At 42.2% G+C, this 21,865-nt stretch overlaps 1 protein-coding gene across 1 annotated transcript; it reads left to right on the top strand.

Annotated features, from left to right (window-relative positions):
* LOC134862783 (synaptogyrin-1-like) lies at positions 1 to 20,622 on the top strand. The gene is made up of 4 exons (XM_063880875.1): positions 1 to 326; positions 15,452 to 15,689; positions 16,757 to 16,902; positions 18,994 to 20,622. The coding sequence occupies exons 1-4, from the start codon at positions 225 to 227 to the stop codon at positions 19,177 to 19,179; spliced, it is 672 nt and encodes a 223-aa protein (XP_063736945.1). The 5' UTR covers positions 1 to 224; the 3' UTR covers positions 19,180 to 20,622.
* Positions 20,623 to 21,865: the final 1,243 nt, after the last annotated feature.

Here is a 21,865-nt window from a genome sequence, read left to right as displayed (position 1 = left end):
AGAGGGCATCATCACAACACCGACACTCAGCTTCCTCTGCACGGATATCTCCAGAGAGGACAGCGGGGAGTCTAGAGGTTAAATATTAATAATACACAAAGCAGCGGCGAGACATAAAAGCAGCCTCCATCCTCCAGGATCTCCAGGTGCCTGCCCGGTGCCCCACACAGCAGCAGCAGCAGCAGCGGGGAGGGGAGGTAGAGGAGGCCGACAGGAGGAGCACCATGGAGGGGATGCAGGCGTACGGAGCCGGGAAAGCTGGAGGAGCCTTCGACCCGGTCACCTTCTTCCAGCAGCCGCAGACCATCCTCCGCATCGTGTCCTGGGTGAGTTTGGTGCGGATCAGCTGCAGAGGCCACTTAGAAATAGGCTAATTATACACGTGCATACCTCAAATGGGTTTTATTTACCTTGTTTTTAGTTGATGGTGGTTAAAAGGCCGAGATTGGCTTCAAATCCGTGAGAAATAATAGCATTTAAAATGAGTTCGTTCTTACTTACAGATACACAGCTTTATAGTCGATCAGTGCTTTTAGATGTGAAGTATACGTGCATAAATGTCACAGTGGCTTTAAATGACCTTGTTATTCGTTTTGAAAGGTCTCAAACATGGAGAAATATGTCGGACATAATAGATATTTATTCTGTTGAATATAACATGAAAGACAGTAGGTCGTTTTTAATCCACAGATACATATCCCTTTATCCTGTAAATAATACTAATACTAAATAAACAGATGAAGTAGCTAGAATAAAACCATAGGAGTTTTTAAATTGGGTTTTGTGACACCTAAAATAAATAATACAAATACTATTTATTTCAAAATAAGTTAAAGGAAAACAATTTTGCAATAAATAGATCAAACTAAATAAAATTAAATACATATTAAAGAAATTAAATATCCAAAAGAAAGTTACATTAAAAGGGATAAAGTAGCAGAAATGTGCACATTGTTTTTATATAATGTACTTTATTCAGTATATATATATATATTTATGTGTACCGTAATAAGATATTAATGCTGAATTGCACAGTTTGAAAGGATTGGCATTGTAAACTTTATTTGCATTTTGGTTTATGTATGATCATTTGTGATGAAAAACATAGAAAAAGAGAGACAAACCAAGAGAAAATATTTAATGTTAATATTGTTTTTTAGTCTCTGCCACTGACAATCTGCCTAAAGCTGCATTTCTCGTTAAATCATTCCAGTAAAAGTGAAGTTCTGGGTGCAGGATGACGACGAAGGCTCACTTTTTGACGTCACACTGGCTGTGTGGGATTAGGACAAGATATCTGAACACTCATAGGAAGTTGTGTTTCCTTTATTTAGCTTTTTAGTGAAATGCACACAGAAATAGGAAAGGACATCTTTTACCGTCTTTACTGTAGGAACGGTTGAGAGCTGCACATGTATTCCTCATTTCTAGCTTTGTGCTTGTGTAGTCATGGCTATAAATGATGCCTAAAGCCCTTTCAATTTATGAAATGCTGGTGGTCGCAAACATGGACTCACTGATCCGTGCTTTAAAAATGCTTCCCAAGTCCAGAGAGAGGAACACTACAAAGAAGCTGTCACTTTATTTAAGTATAAGTAAATTCATATATTGTCACACCGAGACTCTTTCTGTCTTTGTGACTGAAGAGGGACTGATCGTCAACCTGACGTCCAGATAACATGGAGGGGATCTAAACGTGTCATAGGTGTGGAGAGAGGGTTTCTCTAAATGTGAGATTAGCATTTGGATCTGAATGTGAAGGAGAGTCATGTGGTGATCAGATGAACCGTGAAGGAGTTCATGTTGGAGCTTATAGAGTCAGGAGGTCAGGTCTCTGGTTTCACAAACGACTATGAGACTCAATGTGGGGACATGGTCCAAAATCAGTGTGTAGCGTCTCTACTTTAAAGAGTCCTCTCCTGCTGATGTTCAGGTGTATATCAGTATGTAGTGTCTCTACTTTAAAGAGTCCTCTCCTGCTGATGTTCAGGTGTATATCAGTATGTAGTGTCTCTACTTTAAAGAGTCCTCTCCTGCTGATGTTCAGGTGTATATCAGTATGTAGTGTCTCTACTTTAAAGAGTCCTCTCCTGCTGATGTTCAGGTGTATATCAGTATGTAGAGTCTCTACTTTAAAGAGTCCTCTCCTGCTGATGTTCAGGTGTATATCAGTATGTAGAGTCTCTACTTTAAAGAGTCCTCTCCTGCTGATGTTCAGGTGTATATCAGTATGTAGTGTCTCTACTTTAAAGAGTCCTCTCCTGCTGATGTTCAGGTGTATATCAGTATGTAGAGTCTCTACTTTAAAGAGTCCTCTCCTGCTGATGTTCAGGTGTATATCAGTATGTAGTGTCTCTACTTTAAAGAGTCCTCTCCTGCTGATGTTCAGGTGTATATCAGTATGTAGAGTCTCTACTTTAAAGAGTCCTCTCCTGCTGATATTCAGGTGTATATCAGTATGTAGTGTCTCTACTTTAAAGAGTCCTCTCCTGCTGATGTTCAGGTGTATATCAGTATGTAGAGTCTCTACTTTAAAGAGTCCTCTCCTGCTGATGTTCAGGTGTATATCAGTATGTAGAGTCTCTACTTTAAAGAGTCCTCTCCTGCTGATTTTCAGGTGTATATCAGTATGTAGTGTCTCTACTTTAAAGAGTCCTCTCCTGCTGATGTTCAGGTGTATATCAGTATGTAGAGTCTCTACTTTAAAGAGTCCTCTCCTGCTGATGTTCAGGTGTATATCAGTATGTAGTGTCTCTACTTTAAAGAGTCCTCTCCTGCTGATGTTCAGGTGTATATCAGTATGTATGGGGGAGATAAACACAGGGATTTTAGCCTTTGCAGACCATTTACATGCATCAAAACCTTAACCTGGACTTGAAAAGCTATGACTGTGACTTTGCTCTGATTAAGGTTTCTAAACCCAAACATTCAGCTGCATGTTTTTTTAAAAAGTGTGCTACACGGAGCGCTGCTTTAATTCATTACACCTATGGAATGAAATACCACATCCTTGCAACCAAAAACAAAGGAAGTGCAAAAATGCTGATTTAGGACTCACCCCCCCCCCCGTCGGGCTGCCCTGACTGTTGGTCTCAGGTATGTTGAGACGTCATGTTCCTGTGTGAGATGCTACGCTCCCTCAGCGTCACCCGAGCAGCAACAGGTCTCCATAGTAACAGCCGCATCCAGTGTGTGTGTGTGTGTGTGTGTGTGTGTGTGTGTGTGTGTGTGTGTGTGTGTGTGTGTGTGTGTGTGTGTGTGTGTGTGTGTGTGTGTGTGTGTGTGTGATGCTGGGAGAGGAAACACTTTCAACATTAAGGGATGGTGGGTGTCACATAAAGGAGGTGACAGGTGGACAGGGAGATAAATCCTGCTCATAAATCACAAATTTGACTTTGTGATTTAATGACTCTGCTTTTATTAATATATGAGAAAATAAATAAATAAATACCCTGAAAGTAAATCATGAAAACAGAAGTAGTTTAATATAAATGTTCACATTCTACTTCAATGTCCCGTATCGTACATTACAGTATCATGATGCTATTTATTTATAGGGCGCTGACACGTTCAAATGCAGTATTTCCACTGGAAAGTGGGCAGGGCTACAATTTCAGACTATATATGTCTAGAACAAAACCCCTGGTCTAATAGTTTCTAATTAAAAAAATGTAAGGATTTGATTTATTAATTGAATTAAACAGGGTTCCTACAGATCCTTGAAATCCGTGGAATTTTGTGAATGTTAGGGAGGAAATCGTAGTCTTAAAAACTGGAACATCAGACACATTAAAGTCATTCATGTGGTGCAAGAATGTGTCTTTATACTCCATATGAGCGTCTGTAAATCCTGCTAATCCATACAATAACACCTCTCAGTGTTGGAACAGTAACACACCTTGAACTCGAGGGAATAAAGCCTGGAAACTCCCTGAGTTTAGTGTTTAGGAAGGCGGGGTGAACTGTACTCACAGAGCTGAGTTGAGATCTTTTCCCCGCTGGTTCTGCTTTTGATCTGTGTTTTTTACTTTTGAAGTTCCGATGTTTGCCTCTTCTGGCTTTGAGCGTCGTTCTGCTACCGTTCGAGGATCTGGGCGGATTCCATCATTCATGAAATCATTACGCACCTAAACACAGAGTTTAGTTCTGCTGTAGCGCTTCATCTACACTGAAGACGCCGCTTTACTTTCCAGATTGTTTCGGCCCATTGGGAGAATTCAAAGATCCAAGGCCGACAGATATAGAGATGCAAGCCCGCTATGACGGCCCAAACTCTTCCATCAGGTGCTAACGAGCTGCAGCTTCAGAAAGGATGCAGATATAGAAACTCATCTGCAGGAGCTCTTCAACTCATGCAGCATCTAGAGAACATTCAGCAGAGGAAACATGAGCAGTTTACTGAAAGCTGCAGAAACCAAACGCTGCATCCTTTCTGAAGCTGCAGTGCGTTCTTCCAGCCAAGAAAACCCCAACTTTTATTCAACATTTGCATTGAATTACAAAAAGAAGCTCGAGTAAACTAAGCTGTGATGACGAGGAGCATTTCAGAGGTCAGGTGATTTAGTAATTGGTGAGTAACTATTTGAAATTAGCAGCACAAACACACTGCAGCACATTCTGTCAGCTCCATGCAAACAGGAACACACACACACACACACACACACACACACACTTCATGCCTGCATGTCAGAAGTCAAACGCAGTTCAAAGCCTTTTTAAGTGCAGGTGTGCATGCTATAAAGGTCTTTAGATGCATGTAGTGGTCATGTTCTGTATATTCCTGCAGATGTGGAGAATAACCCGAGCCTTTCACTTGTTATATTTAGAAATGACTCCAGCGTAACACCCAGCTGTCTGTCAGATCTGACTGTTAATATATCTTGGTATTTGGCAGGTTGGTGCTAGTTTGTCCAGAAACTCTCCTGCTGTTTGATGGATGGATTGTATTTCCTTATGGTAAACCTCAGGGACATGACCCCTCATGTCACTTTGTGTTTAACTGGACGGAAAGATGTGCACGTCTGATTAGAAGCATGTACATCTAATTATTCCCGGTTATTGTATCCTGAAGTTTGAGCTTATTTGACGTCCCTTACAGTTTCCTTTTCCCAACATTACGGGGAACATCTGTAGGCTGCAACTAGGTGATGTGAATCGGCCGGTATCTCACTTTCTTGTGGTGTGTTCTACAGGTTCATGGCTGAAGTGAAGTCTTCAGTAGTTTTAATCAACTGCACCCAAAGATGTGAGCACATGTGCCGAAGTAAAAGCATAAACTCTTCACATGTAGGAAGCAGGAACCACATTACCAGGCCTCTTGTCTTTATAAAAGATACTGGAAGGATTGCTGTCCATGAACTAATTGATTAATTGACTAATCGACTCTGGATCAGACTCTGTATTCCCACTAAGTATGTTGATCAGAGTAAAGTATATAACATATTGTGCACTTGTGATATTCAACTGAAGCAAGGTATAAGACCTCCTACGATATAAACACATGAATGGAGACTTTAATGAACTCGGTTTCATTTCTGTCTCACCTATAATATCAGGCCTTTAAATTCACACACATGATGCCTGACTTTGACAGACATGAACCGGAAGTTTGCTGGAGTTTAATACGGAACTGAGGGTGATTTGACAGACACAGGAAATGGGTTGTGATCACATGGTTTGTAATCAATCAATCAATGAAGCAATGTTGCATTCAGACACAAAGCCAATGAAGAGACCGATGAAATCAAGGAGTTAAAAGAGGAATCCTGCAGTCAGAACATCTGTCACTAAAGAACTGGGGTTCAATACTTTTGATCAATAGCAGCAGGATATAACAAAGTATGGTTTGCCTATCATTGAGTTTTCACAGACTCCAAAGACTCACTCACTATGGATCGGTATTTGGGCTCGGCATATTTGAATGGATCAGCTGAAGTAAAGCCGATCAGGTGGAGTTACTCAGCTCTGCTTCAATATTTCACTCTGTCTGCAAGTAGAGTTGAATGTGTAAGAGTACTTAGAAATGGGAATACACAAATAATAACTCCATAACAGCCCATAATCTAGCTTGGCTGTGGCCGGACTCTGTGCCTCAGAAGAGGACACACTCACTTCCATCCATTGGTTTTTGGAGTCTGGTTTGAAAGCCTCTAAATTGTCCTTTTCTTTGGAACCAGAATTGTCACAAAAGGGGGAAGCTTTGGTCTTATGTGACCAACATCTGGGGGGGGGGGTCTGCTCCTGAAGACTGTGGATAAGAAATAGTAGTAGCATCAAATCAAATCAAGTGGGGGGTCTTTATCTCATAGAATTATACAACCCGCCCCTCTACAGAGTGTTAATGGTTTTTTCTATAAATGGAACAGAATTTACAAAGTGATGCCTGAAAACAATCTCTCTGCTGGTCAGAAAGGGTTTACTTAGTCCAGAGATATGGGGATGGGGTCAGATGTCTGGTCAGACGGCAGAGACAGCTTACAGAGAATACATAGGGGATGGATGTCCGGGGGGTCTGCGGTGGACGAGTGGCAGGCAGCAGGCTGACACTGAGACTGAGATTTCTGATCCTTTCTTTACTCTCCTTTTTTCTGGAGAGGAAGTAAAGGAACCGGAGCTCTGGATCTATTAGTTGTTGAAGGTGCGATATATGACTCAGCAGCTTTAAGACATGAAGACACTATTATTCTAATGCAGGATTTACACCTGAAAGTGGGCGGGGCTTAATATTTTGCGCCCTCATATTTTACTGGAAAAATCTTTGCATTTCTATAATTCAAGATGATCCCCTTGATATTTTTGAATCAGGAGCTTTAGTATTCTGATTTAGTAGCCCGTGAAAATAAGGTCTAACGAATGGGCTGCACCTTTATCCCGTCTTATCCACAGTTTGGAATAAATAAAGTACTTTTCTGATTTAGGATCCACATTTGAAGTATCTTGAAGGCCAAAAAACGTGATGGAGACGTCGCTAAGACATTGCTTTCAATATATATTCTTCTTCGTTGACCACGGTGATGGATTATACAACCAAACTAAGTCATATAGCTCATCAACGATTGAATGGAGACCAGTTGCATTGATGCTAACGCAGCTTTGACACTGCTATGGTCCTTTAAGATGAATAAAGCAGGCAGTGAAATTGCTCTCTTCATAAAGAAGCTGTAATTCTAGTTTAAAACACACACAAGTAAACACATGCCCACCCGTCCACATGGCATTTCCTGATTCTGTTACGCTCTGCTTTATAAGATTGAGGAAACGTCTGCTTCCTCGCTGCGATGCAACCCCCGTTTTCTGGAATCATCCGATCACGTCGGCAGTAATTGCCTCGACAAAATCAAACAGCGGGGGATAATACAATATAGCAGAGGAAAGGGAGGGAGAGAGAGAGGGAGAGAGAGGCATTCTGAGGAGTGTTTTAGTGTGAGAAAAGAGAGTAAATGTGGATATGAGTCCTGTGATTACATCTGTCTCATTGTGCGACTGCTGCAGAAGCTCCCCTTCAACTGCGGTTTGACAAGCTCTCTCTCCATCTCTCCCTCTCTCTCTCTCTCTTACACACACACACACACACACACACACACACACACACACACACACACACACACTCCCATTTCATGAGCAGCTGCTGCCATGGTGACAGCAGCAATCAGGTATCCCCACTCCAGACAATAAGCCCACACACTCTCAGTGTATAATATCCTGCAGCAGAGATGTACAGAGGTGCAGGAATGGGTCGGAAATAAAGCCCGGGAATGAGTCAGCATTTTACCACTTCCTGTCTGGATGTCAATGGTTTTCTGAATGTGGTTTTTGGCTCTCATTTCACTTGGGAACCTTCCTGATCAAAACGGACAATTCCACTGCAACCGATCCGTGATACAAACCAGCTGACAGAGGTCCCGCCCCTTAGCCCAAGTACAATGTACAATGTGCTGGAGCGCTGGCCAATAGGAGCGTGAGTGTTCCATTGTGATGTCACTATGTTCCAGAAGTAAATGAAGGAGTCCAATGGAGATGTTTCAGGCGGGGGAAGGGGGGATTGTGTTGTAGAGAAACTCCCTCTGGAGGGAACACGGGGATTTTAGCCTTTGCGGACCATTTACATGCACCTATAGAACCACTACAGGAGAAGGACACCAGTTTGCGCTCATGTTGTCAGTAAAGATTTCTGGTGTTAAAATGTGAAGGTGACTCATTTCACTGAGTGGATGAGTGACTCCTCTTTGCTTTCCTCCATTGCCGGTATTTCATTTATACTTCAATGTGTTGAAGGCCAAAGTCAAAAAGAGCTCGAAAAAATGCAGCGCCATGGTCTCCCTTTGTGTGTGTGTGTGTGTGTGTGTGTGTGTGTGTGTGTGTGTGTGTGTGTGTGTGTGTGTGTGTGTGTGTGTGTGTGTGTGGCTCGATTGTCTGCTCATCACAATGGATCCAAAAGAAGGCAGAACAGCAGCAGTCACAATCAGCCAGACTGCACTCATCACTCAGGTGTGTGTACAGATGCTTGTGTAACCTCACAACCCTGAACCGCACAACCGTGTAATATACATCTTTCTTTTCGAGATGAAGTAAGCTATCAGAATATGTACGCTGCAGGGGCGTCACATTGATGTCCGAACAGTTATAACACCATGAAAACGATCTATTTTAGTCGAATTTGTCTGTGGTTCCAAAAAAAGTGCATTTTTATGACTATCATGGGCTGTGTGTGTGTGTGTGTGTGTGTGTGTGTGTGTGTGTGTGTGTGTGTGTGTGTGTGTGTGACAATAGTTTAAAGTAAATAGATGATTAATTCAATGTGAAAGTGTGCACGGTTTTCACGGATCCTTGATATCCGTGAACGTTTTTCAACTTGAGAGGAGGAAAAACAACGCCTTGAACGATTTGAAAATAACGTTTTTGAGTTCATATATTCTCTGCAGATTAACATCGGCGAGCCTCTGTGGTTCTCATTATCAAAGATCTCATGTTCCTGCACTCATTTCATAAGATTTGGGGAAATTAAGCCCTGAAAACCCTTGAATTTGACATATAAGAAGGCGTGGGAACCCTGATTAAACTAAACCGCACTATAGAGTTGAGATTGCATCTTTTTTCAGAAGCAGTTCTGCGTTTAATCCCCTTTAAATATTTCACTTTACAGCGAAAATCGGAAAGGGAGATACAAGAGAAAAGGGATTCTGTTGCATTCAAACACACACTCACACACACACACACACTCACACACACATACACACACACACACACACACACTCACACACACATTTCTGCCAATCAGCACACACTTAATGTTCAATTTGTAAGCGAGCGTCTGCTGGTCATAAGACTTGAACCCCACGTGGTGCGTTCACAGTGCCGGCTTTCATCCCGGTAGCAGAAGAAGCCTTGTGACCCGTCTGCAGGATAACAGGGTGAGGAACCTTCCCCCCCCCCCCCCTCCCCTGCACCTGAAAGACTCTCATAACCACAGCATTACAGCTAGAAGGAGTGGGGGAGGAGAGAGGGAGCTATATCACATGATACCTTTCATGGCTGCTAAGTAAGGGAGGAATGTCAGGAGCAGCGGGTTCAGAAGGACAGGGATTTTAGCCTCTGCAGACCATTTACATGCATCAAAACCTAAAAAAACAGGAGAGGGGAACCCATAAAAGCAGAATAAGGCCTCTTAAAGACAAACTAAGAGTAGCTATTCTGCACAGAGGAATCATGAGCTGGAATTTTGGAGTCATAGCGAGCAGGCACGACCTTTGTCTCCCCCCTCCTCCTTTGTGTTCTGCCTCTCTGATCTCCACCTCTCTCACCCCTCCCTCTACCTGCATCCTCTTTCATTAAGGCGAGATGATGGAGAGATGAAGGGACTGCAGAGGGAAGTGTTGTGGGGCTGAAAGGGTTTGGAGGCGGTGTTATTTTTAGACGGCTTGCATCATCATCCCTCCCTCCCTCCCTCCCTCCCTCCTTCGCTTCCCCCTGTCTTATCCCCCCTCATAATCAGCCTTGGGAAAAATGAGCGCTAACGCTAACAGAGGCACCGAACCGCACACACAGATGAGTGTGTCCGCGGCTCCACACACTCCAACATCCAGGTCACACACATGATTCACACACAGACACACACACACACACACACACACACACACACACACAGTCCATCACATGAGGTCTTTGTGTGCTCACAAAAGTCGCTAATGCCAGAGATACACTCTTTTCTTTACATTGAACACGGTTCGAAGAGGTCAAATTATCCAACGCATTCGAACAAAGTGAAAAATAGAAGTCGTTCACGATCATTATTTGTGAATCAGAACTTTCTTTGAGAAGTAAAATGCTAATTATTGCAAACAAATATTAATATATCATATATGGCAACCCATGTTTCTGCAGAATGAGCACTTCTTTTAAAACTTTACTACATTTTGCAGCAAAAAGAACCCATTTCTGGTGACAGCAGTGCGCTTCATGTTGTGAGTAGTGTTGACAGAGTGACTGGTTACACACTCTCCGGGTGTTTCATTAATGCAGGAGAGTTTCTGAAACAAGGACAGCAGCACCTGCAGGGCGGCCGGTTTCTGACACAGTTTGGTTTTCCTCTGGGAAGTGAATAAACTCCCCACCAGGGAGCATCTTTCCCTCTCTGAGCCGTCACTGCAGTAGAATACGCTTCGGTTTGGACAGAAGCTCTGGGTTTGAAAACACTCTTCAGGGTTGCAATTATATTTGCCGTCACATGGCCGAGCGCTGATTCAATTACTGAGCTTCTTTCTCCGGCTGTGAGCAGAAACCCTGCAGAGTGATGGTCCTTCAAATGAATGCACACTGCAAAGAGTGTGTGCGTGTGTGTGTGTGTGTGTGTGTGTGTGTGTGTGTGTGTGTGTGTGTGTGTGTGTGTGTGTGTGTGTGTGTGTGTGAGGTTGCTTCATTAATATAAGTGTTATCAAAACTGCAAAATGAAACGGTGCAAAGCGTTGACTCCTCTTCCCTTTCTTCTATATTAGTTTGAACTATCAAGAGACATTAAGAGTGTAATAGAATAACAGAGCTGTTATATCCATCATACTCCCCCCCCCCCCCCCCCCATTATGGTCAGGCTGTCAGTGGGAGTTCACTCTATTGTATTATGGTCTGTGCTCTCCCTTTGTACTGCTATCATCTGTCACACACACACACACAGACAAACAACTGGGTATAAACTATCCAAACAACCCGAGCCTCACGCCTGACTTTCACTGTCTCTATCAGACACACACACACACACACACACACACACACACACACACACACACAGGCTGCAGAGTAAGTACTTCTACTAAGGTTACAGTTTTAATTCAGGACTTGTAATGGAGTATTTTAAGACCATAGTATTTCTTCTCAAAGGATGTGCAGACACACACACACACACACACACACACACACACACACACACACACACACACACACACTCCTTGTTTTCCGGCAGACCGAAGCGTCTCCCTGGAGGTTTGTTGTGCAGGTTTGTCGGCTGGCTGTCTGATCCGCCGTTATCAGCCGAAGAACAAAGTGGATGCTGCTCCGCTCTGCAGGGAGGAACACTGGCGCTGTGTGTGTTCTCACACACACTGATGCCGAGCGGAGGAGAGACGGATTAGATGGTATCTTAGTAACCTGCCTCGCTTATTGACTCCATTTTGTAGCCCGCTGTGTCTCCACGCCTCAAGGCAAGAACAGACAGGAGAGAGGAGAGGAAAATAAAGGAAGGAGACGTATATGGATATAGAGTGTTCAAAATAAATCATTCTGTAATTGTTACACAGCACCACACATTTCACGATTACCCCACCCAGCGTTAAACACCCAATGACATGTGTTTATTTTAAATATTCAATGTGAGATACTGTTCCTTCTGCATAACGTGGTGCACTTATTTCTGTAGAGGATCCTCAACCAAAAGTCTGGTGCAATTTTATCCAGGATGAAAAAATAAAAGACTTCTACGTAAGACCACCGCTAAGCTAAAGGAGGCTAATGTTGGGCTATAAAGGAACTACAGCACGGTCACATGACTTCACGTCTCCACCGCTAAGCTAAAGGAGGCTAATGTTGGGCTATAAAGGAACTACAGCACGGTCACGTGACTTCACGTCACCACCGCCAAGCTAAAGGAGGCTAATGTTGGGCTATAAAGGAACTACAGCACGGTCACATGACTTCACGTCACCACCGCTAAGCTAAAGGCGGCTAATGTTGGGCTATAAAGGAACTACAGCACGGTCACATGACTTCACGTCACCACCGCTAAGCTAAAGGAGGCTAATGTTGGGCTATAAAGGAACTACAGCACGGTCACATGACTTCAGGTCACCACCGCTAAGCTAAAGGCGGCTAATGTTGGGCTATAAAGGAACTACAGGACGGTCACATGACTTCACCTCACCACCGCTAAGCTAATGGCGGCTAATGTTGGGCTATAGAGGAACTACAGCACGGTCACATGACTTCACGTCTCCACCACTACTAAAGAAGGCTAATGTTGGGCTATAGAGGAACTACAGCACGGTCACATGACTTCACGTCTCCACCGCTAAGCTAAAGGAGGCTAATGTTGGTCTATAAAGGAACTACAGCACGGTCACATGACTTCACGTCACCACCGCTAAGCTAAAGGAGGCTAACGTTGGGCTATAAAGGAACTACAGCACGGTCACATGACTTCACGCCCCCACCGCTAAGTTAAAGGAGGCTAATATTCTTCGTGGTGATGTTTAGCATAGTCCCATTTAACACCTGTAACACAGATTTCAATTGAGTAATGTTACCATATTAGCCTAGCGTCGTTGAGTCTTGTTTTTCTGTAGCATAGTGAGCTATTAGTGATTGTTTGTTGCGTCAAAATAAATCAGCACTTATAAAGATCCAGACCGCTGTAGCGCTGTGCTGTTTCATTGTTGGTCAGAAAGTGCATATATTAGCCTTCCTTATCTTGAGCTTCAACCACCACCATCAGACTTGGATGCCTAGCTTAATGGCACCATAGCAACTTCCAGGAGGTGAACTAACAGCTCTCAAAGACCCAGTCCATAATCTGTACTTTGTCTATACTTTTATACTTGAACTCAGGAGCAAAATCCATGAAGACCTAGCTACTGCTGTCTTGGAAATAGCTCATTTTCAAAGCTCAGTGTGAAACAACGTAAAGACAACACATGCAGGACCTTCGTTCAATAGAGGAATGTGGAGAAGCGTGGAGCAGAGAGTGACTCCGCCCACCAAAGACTGGCCTCTTCTTGCAATTGATAAAATCAGCATTCCATCTCATGCAGTTCTTTTATTAAGCTCTCGGAAAGGATTTGATACGGTCAAGAGACACATGAGGTCTGTATCATCCATCAGCAGCAATTACCGCCAAACCCACATTCACACTGTGGCAAAGAGACAGAGTATTAAAGCTGTCTTTGAACATGTATATATATTTGACTCGATTAAAAGGTCGTTAATGGCATCTACTTCTGAATTAAGAAAGAAATGATCGGATCTCTGTCACTGATGTCAGTCCTTGTTAGTGCCTACAACCATCCGGTTAACAATTTTACATTTCTATAGATTTTAGTGCATGTAAATGGTCTTCAAAGGCTTAAATCCTATGTGTTCACTCCAACACACTGGACACACATAGTGATATGAACCTGGACATACCATAATTTGTCCCCTTAAAGCCAAACAGAGCTAGGGAAGAAAGAAGACCTTCATTTGCAGTCAAATCTGGATGGATGATGAAGAAATGCAGTGGATTGCTTAATGCGATGAATGTAGTTTTGACACATCTTTAGTAGATTGTTGGGTGTTGGGAATCTGTCGGACTAAAGAGCAGAGATGTTTCTCCGTATTGTAAGAGAAAGCCCTGAGGCGCATTGAGCAAAGCTGTTAGAAAAATGCCCGTCATTGGTAAATCTCCCTCGAGGGTGACGTGACATTAAGGGCTGACAGGGTTTCCTTGTTTGTAAATTACCCGCTCGCTCTAAATATAAACTCTGACGACAGCAGCTCTTTGAGGCTGTAAAGAGACTTTATGAAACATTACAAAACATCTGCAGAGTTCAGATTATTGAATGAAAAAAACACTTGGTTATTATGTTACCACACACACACACACACACACACACACACACACACACACACACACACACACACACACACACACACACACACACACACACACACACAAATATTTACTTTCAACCAAATGCATTCAGATTACTACAGTTGTAGTGTGAGTTAAATTCAGAGGTGTAAAGTGACTAAGTACATTTACTCAAGTACACTTGTTATTTCATTTCCTGTTACTCTGTACTTTTACTCCACTACAATTCAGAGGTAAATGGTGTACTTTTACTCCACTACATGTATTTAGTCCCTTCAGTTGCTAGGCAGATTAGGATTAATGATGGTAAATATAATCTCCCTTAAATCAGACTGTAGTTCACCTGCAGTAAATCCAGCAGCTACCCTGCAGTATACAAAGCCATTCAAACTAGCTGCACCTTTACCAGCTCTGAGAACACTTTAATGATCAATCATTATAAAACATATCAGAGATATTATTCTGAAATGGACCAATCAGACAATGAGTACTTTTACTGTCACTACTTTAAGTACATTTAGAGGAGAGTACTTTCTACTTTCACTGGAGGAACATTTAGAATACTTTTACTGTGACAGAGTATTCCTACACTCTGGTACTTCTACTTTACTCAAGTACAAGATCTGAGTACTTCTACTTTACTCAAGTACAAGACCTGAGTACTTCTACTTTACTCAAGTACAAGACCTGAGTACTTCTACTTTACTCAAGAACAAGACCTGAGTACTTCTACTTTACTCAAGTACAAGACCTGAGTACTTCTACTTTACTCAAGTACAAGACCTGAGTACTTCTACTTTACTCAAGTACAAGATCTGAGTACTTCTACTTTACTCAAGAACAAGACCTGAGTACTTCTACTTTACTCAAGAACAAGACCTGAGTACTTCTACTTTACTCAAGTACAAGACCTGAGTACTTCTACTTTACTCAAGTACAAGACCTTAGTACTTCTACTTTACTCAAGTACAAGACCTTAGTACTTCTACTTTACTCAAGTACAAGACCTGAGTACTTCTACTTTACTCAAGTACAAGACCTGAGTACTTCTACTTTACTCAAGTACAAGACCTGAGTACTTCTACTTTACTCAAGTACAAGACCTGAGTACTTGTACTTTTACTCAAGTACAAGATCTGAGTACTTCTACTTTACTCAAGTACAAGATCTGAGTACTTCTACTTTACTCAAGTACAAGATCTGAGTACTTCTACTTTTCTGTTTAAGAATGGTAAGTGTTGTGGAAGTGAATCAGAGTTATCTGTAGGGGTTGAAATGATTCGTTTATCACTGATGTCAGAACTTCCTTCCCTCTCTAACGGTCCCGCCTCTCCTCCTCAGGTCTTCTCCATCGTGATCTTCGGATGCATCGCCAACGAGGGCTACATCAACCGCCCCAACGAGGTGGAGGAGTTCTGCATCTTCAACCGGAACCAGAACGCCTGCAACTACGGCGTCTTCATGGGCTCCATGGCCTTCCTCTGCTGCTTGGCCTTCCTGGCTCTGGACGTCTACTTCCCCCAGATCAGCAGCGTCAAGGACCGCAAGAAGGCCGTGCTGGCTGACGTCGGGCTGTCAGGTAAAGTCAGGTTCATGCTGTTCATGGAGTTGCAGAGCAGCTTCTTTAGCTTTGTTTTTACTAGAGATTATGCTCCATGCATCACTGACACTGCAGGAATGAGTCCGAAAGCACTTCCTGGTCACTCGCCTGGATGTCAATGGTTTTCTGAATGTGTTTTTTGTTCAAAATAAGGTCTGTGGTGAACACAAGCTGAAGATATTTTACACAAATCTCTACTTTTTCACCCCTGTTTTGGTTTCCCAGTCTGCATGTATGAAGGCTAAAAGCTGTCCTTACATGGTACTGGGTTAAAAGAATCAGAGAACACAGTATTCCCTTTTTTTGAAGCCGATTTTCTCAGTAAAAGCCCCAAAATGTCCCACCCTGAGAGAACATATGAGCGTGTTCAGTCCATAGGAAAGACATGACAGAGATTTGTAGTTGAGTTATGGTCACAACAAAAGGAGAGGAGGTGAGAGTGGGATGATAAGGAGAGGAGAACTCTTCTGGTGCTAACTAGCTACCCAGGACGGAGGCTTCCTCTGCTTCTGTAAACTCAGACAGGACGACAGTTGAGTCGCTTCGTGAGGCGTTCCTGTCAGACAAAATGCTCCTTATTTTCGCCTCTCTTTGACTTACGCTATCTATCTGTGTTGGGATGAGAGTGGCTTTACACCCTACTGTAATAACGGAACAGCTGGTAAATGCTTGGACCTAAGCGTCAATTATAATGTTCTATTGATGCAATCTAAAATTAGACCCTCAATTAAGACCCTAACCCTAACAACCCAAACAAAGCCATGGTTTAATTCCTCAGATCTGTCAGGGTGTAACATGATTCCATTGATCGATGTCTAAAGGAAAAGGTGAATATTTGAAGGGATTTATTGCATTTTTGCTCAAACTTAAATGGAAGGACTGATACTTTTTCATGACTGTAATCTAAATCTCAGTAGTCTAAATGTGGTCAATCACATGCTTTCAGAGATTCCTTGCTAGATTTCTGAAACTCCAAAAGAAGTTCAGACAACATGTCATGTCTTCCATCATTCTTCTAACACTTTGCTGTGTCTCTTTCTTTGCAGCGTTCTGGTCCTTCATGTGGTTCGTGGGTTTCTGTTTCTTGGCCAATCAGTGGCAGGTGAGCAATCACGACGACAACCCTCTGAGGGAGGGGGGGGACGCCGCCCGGGCCGCCATCACCTTCTCCTTCTTCTCCATCTTCACCTGGGTAAGAGCCTCCACACTGGTGCACATTACAACTCAACACGTGGCCCCTGGTGGAGAAGGATGGTATGAGAAGCCACTGACAACTACAGAAATAATGACCCTCCATTTGGTAATGGATTACAGCCTCACAACTATGAGGATTTCCTGCCTTGCTCTGTTTTATTTCACAATGAAAGGAATATCTTTGGGTTTAAGACTGGGGAAACATCGAAGGACGGGATGGACATTATGTTTTCAGGTCGTCTGTCCATCAATGATTGAGAGAAATCCTTTCTAATAAGGCAAAAACTTCCAAAAGGTCCACCTTTTCTCAAGTATTGTGACGATTAGTATTACTACTTCACAAAATCGTGAAATAGGATATTTCTGGGACATTTAGTTCATTATTTTTAAATAGAAACATGATTCAATCCAGAACTACAGCTGCAAAAACTACTTGATTAAACATTATATTCATATTCTATTGAAACTGCTGTTTTCAGCCTCTCAAAGATGGAGCTTTCCGGGCTCTCTCTGTGTCATTTCATGTTAAAGTGAACAGATTTTGATGCTAGACTGACAAATCAAGACATTTGAAGACATCAGCTCGGGCTTTAAGAAACTGGGATGGACAATTGAAGTCTTTCTTATGTTTTGGGGTTTTCTGTACTTTCAACAACTCAGAAATACATCGTGGGAATTTAGGGACACAATTCAACAAGGATGAATTGGTTAGATGCAAAGAATCGTCAGCTAATTAATGTTGGAGTCGCAGCCCCACTGGACCTCCTCTCAATTCCTCCTCAATGAGTTCTTTAAAATGCATTGGCTTTGACTCATCTTCTACTTTGGATGTGTGTGTTCCTATAAACTCATGAGGCTTTATCCCCACAGGGCGCTCAGACCCTCTTCTCTATGGAGAAGTTAAAGAATGTGTCGTTTGAAGAGGAGTACACCAAGCTGTTCCCCCCCCAGCCCCATCAGCCTCTTGTCTGATTCTGTCTGCTTTCCCTGCTGCCTTAACCCTGTACAGCGCCTCTCACACACACACACACACACACATACACACACACACACACACACACACACACACACACACACACACACACACACACTCACACACTCCTCCTTACATGTTGCTGTTGGTTAAACCTTGTGTTCCTGATTATAATGACGATGTTGTGCAGGTGGGTTGATCACTCTGCACGATGACTCAACACCTTGTTGCCAAATGTGGAGAGTCTCGAGCGTTAAACACCCACTTCAATTCCTGCAATCCCTTTTGGATCCAATGCTCCCAACCCACCGGAGTTTAAAGTGCACCTCACCAAAAACGTTGAGAGAAAAAGTCGTCAAATGATGAAGTAAAAAAAGCATGTAAACAAAACGCTTTTACTGCATATCCACAGTTTGCAGGTCAGGAATGTGTCGAGGGTTTACGGAGGGATTGGTGCTTTTATTTGTAGGGGTAGGATTTGTTAGGGTGACGAAACAGCTCTGGTTAAAACTTGCTTGATGCTGAAAAACGTTTTGTCTTGCTTTCTCCTGACTCCATGTCTTTAAAGGAATAGTTCAAAATGTATTCGCAGATTCCACCGTTCACACTCTTTATGCTAAGCTAGGCTAATATAACCAAAGTCTGTCAGCTGCCGCCTCACATTCCAGGACAAAGATCTACGTGTAATTTCCTAAAATGTCAAAATGACCAAAACGAGGCTCCTTTCTTTATTTGATTTTTTATATCAGACAATCACCAACTTCCTTCAGATGTTGAAAGACTGAAGACAGACTGAAGACACTTCTCTTCTCTGAATCTCTTCAGCTTGTGACCTCATTTCAGGCTAACAACCAAAAACACATTCAAGAAACCATTGACTTCCTCAGCAGGAGACAGGAAGTGATCAAATGCTAACCCATTCCCCGATGTAGGACTCCACTCTTGCTTTTCTGTTTCCTGTAGGACTGACACTCTGATCTCGCTGAAACTAATCAGCAGTTTTTCACTTCGACTAATCAATGTTTCCTTCTCTTCCTCCTCCCCCGCTCTAACACTCTCCGCTACCATTGTCATCCATCTTTATTTCCATCTGCACTCCCTCCCTCCTCCTCCAAGGCGGGTCAGTCCTTCCTGGGCTACCAGAGGTACAAACTGGGGGCCGACTCCGCCCTCTTCTCCCAGGAATACACGGACCCCAGCCAGGATGCAGCCGGAGGCCCTTACACCTCCTTCGGGGGGGAGGACCTGGAGAGCCCCGTTGGAGGTGGGGGGGGGCCCGGCCAACAGCGAAGGGGCCTTTGACGGCAGCGGGGGGTACCAGCGTCAGGACTACTGAGGGAGATATAGTGAGGCGGGGTCTGGTGAAGTTACCCACAGTTCCTAACTCAGAATCCAAATGAAACGGCTCTTAAAATAGACGGTAAAAAAACTCTCAAATGTACAAAAACAATGAGAAATCTAAAATGGTAAAGGATACACACATTGCTAACAACCAGTAGCAAGTAGTCACATGACCGTAGCATGGGGAGATTTTTAAACACGGGTTGAAACACAGAAAATGCTACTGGGCCAGATCCGAACCCTGGTCCTTCCAAAGCCCAGTACACGGGCCAGCAGCTCTACCAACTGATCTATACAAGCCTTGAATGTGGTGGTGTTGTGTCTCGAAGCAACAAGTATGCATTTAACTGGGCCAGACGTTTGTGGATTTCACACCTTTGACATGTCAGTGATGTCATAGGAGTCTGAAGGATCTCTGAGGCAGAAACTGCAGGTCACTTTCCAGATTTCAGGAGAGAAAATATGTGGGAAGAATTGTGAGGCTTGCAGACAGACAGGTCAATGCTGGTGACCACATTGCCTTCATCCTCCAGCAAAACGACTGCGATCAGTGTTACACACACACACACACACACACACACACACACACACACACACACACATTTTAGCACAGGTTTTCTCTGCAGATTAAACTCCTTAAAGGTGCATTACAGGATCTCAAACAGTGGCATATCTGGCAACTAATTCCCTCACCTGTAAAACGAGAGAGTGTGTGTGTGTCATTTTTTTAACGTGTGGATATTAAAACGTGTGTGTTTTTGTCCTCTTGTTCCCCTGAATAATTTCTCGATTGTTGCCTTAGTGCAGACTGCCAAGCAAAATCCAAGGATCACAGACGACAGATTCCCAACGTGCACAGAAGTGGTTTTCCATTCAGTCCTTAAGCACATAACAAAAGCAGAACAGCAGAAGCATCTCCAGAAACACACACAGGAAACATAACACTTATTTATCCACTTTCTGCAAATCTACACACGATGCAAACATCCCGAGTATTTATGAACATGCATTGCTCCATTTTCTTAAAGAATAAAGTATAGCTATCTCTATAAATACATGTAAATCTATAATTCTGCATATTTAGAGTGTTTGTAAATGCTTCATTTTAGGGCATTATGTTCTGTATAAAAAGGTTCAATCAAAAGACAAAAGAAATGCGTTTTATTGTGATAAGCTTTCAGGGTCAGGAGATGCTTTTATTTTGAAATAATAAAATGTGACCAAATTACAGAAGTATATATACACACATATGTACTTCATACCGTACGACCGTGTAGACGTAGAGATGTGTGACGCTCCTTTTGTGAAGTCCATTTAAGGTTAGATTAAGACACAGATTGTGTACAAATGTATGTTTTGTTGTGATTTCAACCAATAAAAATAAAGGAAATACTGATAAAGAAACACATGTCTGGTGTGGGATTGTTTTATGTATTTATTTAATATATATATATATATATCTAATGATGATTTCTCTCCAAGTAGCAGATTGTAGACCCTGCGATTCTGCAGTGAGACCAAAAATAAATACAAATAATAATCAAAATAATTGAACAATAATTACTTAAATACATTTGTAATTTGAAATACCTTATGTAAACCAATTTTAAAAATAGACTCTTTACCATGTAAATTAAATCTAAATAAAGGAAGATCATTTTACCCATATATTCTACTTTGTTGAATTCTTTTTAAGAACATTTTAAAAAGTGAAAATCAGAATTAATTCTGGATTTTACAAGAAAAAGTTCAGATTTAATTTTATTATTAAAGTCTAAACTAATGAGTTAAAGTGCAGCTGTGATACTGAGCTGCAGTGAGACCAAAATAAATCAGATTTACTTGTTTATGAACAAATATATTTAAAATAATAATAATAATAAAACACTTCACCAACAAAATGAAATCTGAATAAATAAAACCTAAGTAAAGATTATTGTACCAATACATTTTGCTATCAGTCATATTTTAAGTGAATTAAAAGCAGAACTTGTCTCCATCTAGTGGCAAGACATTTGTATCTGAGGCACAATTTTAGTCCATGTAAGAGGGAAATAAACAGGCTTCAAAGGTCTGCCACACACACATGTTCTTACGTGTTGTGCTGTGATTATATTGTTGGAATGCAGGTTAATAAGAACATCTTCCTCCTCCTGTTGTTTCAATGTCAAAATATTAAGTATAAAATGGAAATGTTAAGAATAAATCCATAGATTAGGAGTGTTTATTACTCTGAAGCTTCATATTTATTCCCTTTATGTTGACTTTAATATCTGAAGGCAAAGTGTGTCACGAATAAGAGGAAACTGGGAACTCCTATTTTGTGTTTGGAGTTTCCTGTTTTATTTTGAAATGTTTCCCTCTGTTGAGTCACGTGTGGCTTTACTTCCGGTCTTTCGTTTTCCTTGCGTCTGATTGTGTTAACCCGTTGCCCTGTTTCTGCCTCCCCTCCCCAGCTGTGGCCTGTGTTGTGATTGGTGTCTTTGTATTTACTTCCTGCTTCCTTTGTGCTCCTTGTTAGCTGGTTGTCGTCCTTCAGGTGTCAAGTGCTCTTCATGTCCTGGATTTCCCGAACTTTGTATTTCTGTTAAACAGCTTTTATAATGAAAGCTCGCTTTTTGTTTAAAATTGTGCTGCGTTTGGGTCC

Source organism: Eleginops maclovinus, chromosome 4 (genome assembly GCF_036324505.1).
Source record: "Eleginops maclovinus isolate JMC-PN-2008 ecotype Puerto Natales chromosome 4, JC_Emac_rtc_rv5, whole genome shotgun sequence".
NCBI classification, from domain to species: Eukaryota; Metazoa; Chordata; class Actinopteri; order Perciformes; family Eleginopidae; genus Eleginops; species Eleginops maclovinus.
Note: the sequence above shows the minus strand (reverse complement) of the source record. Positions and strands in the feature narration are given on the sequence as shown.

Bases quoted from the DNA above. Each gene is read 5' to 3' on its own strand.
- LOC134862783 (XM_063880875.1), top strand. From the start codon at position 225: ATGGAGGGGATGCAGGCGTACGGAGCCGGGAAAGCTGGAGGAGCCTTC. The intron at 327-15,451 runs GTGAGTTTGGTG...TCTCCTCCTCAG, and splicing joins TCCTCCGCATCGTGTCCTGG to GTCTTCTCCATCGTGATCTT. The intron at 15,690-16,756 runs GTAAAGTCAGGT...CTTTCTTTGCAG, and splicing joins GGCTGACGTCGGGCTGTCAG to CGTTCTGGTCCTTCATGTGG.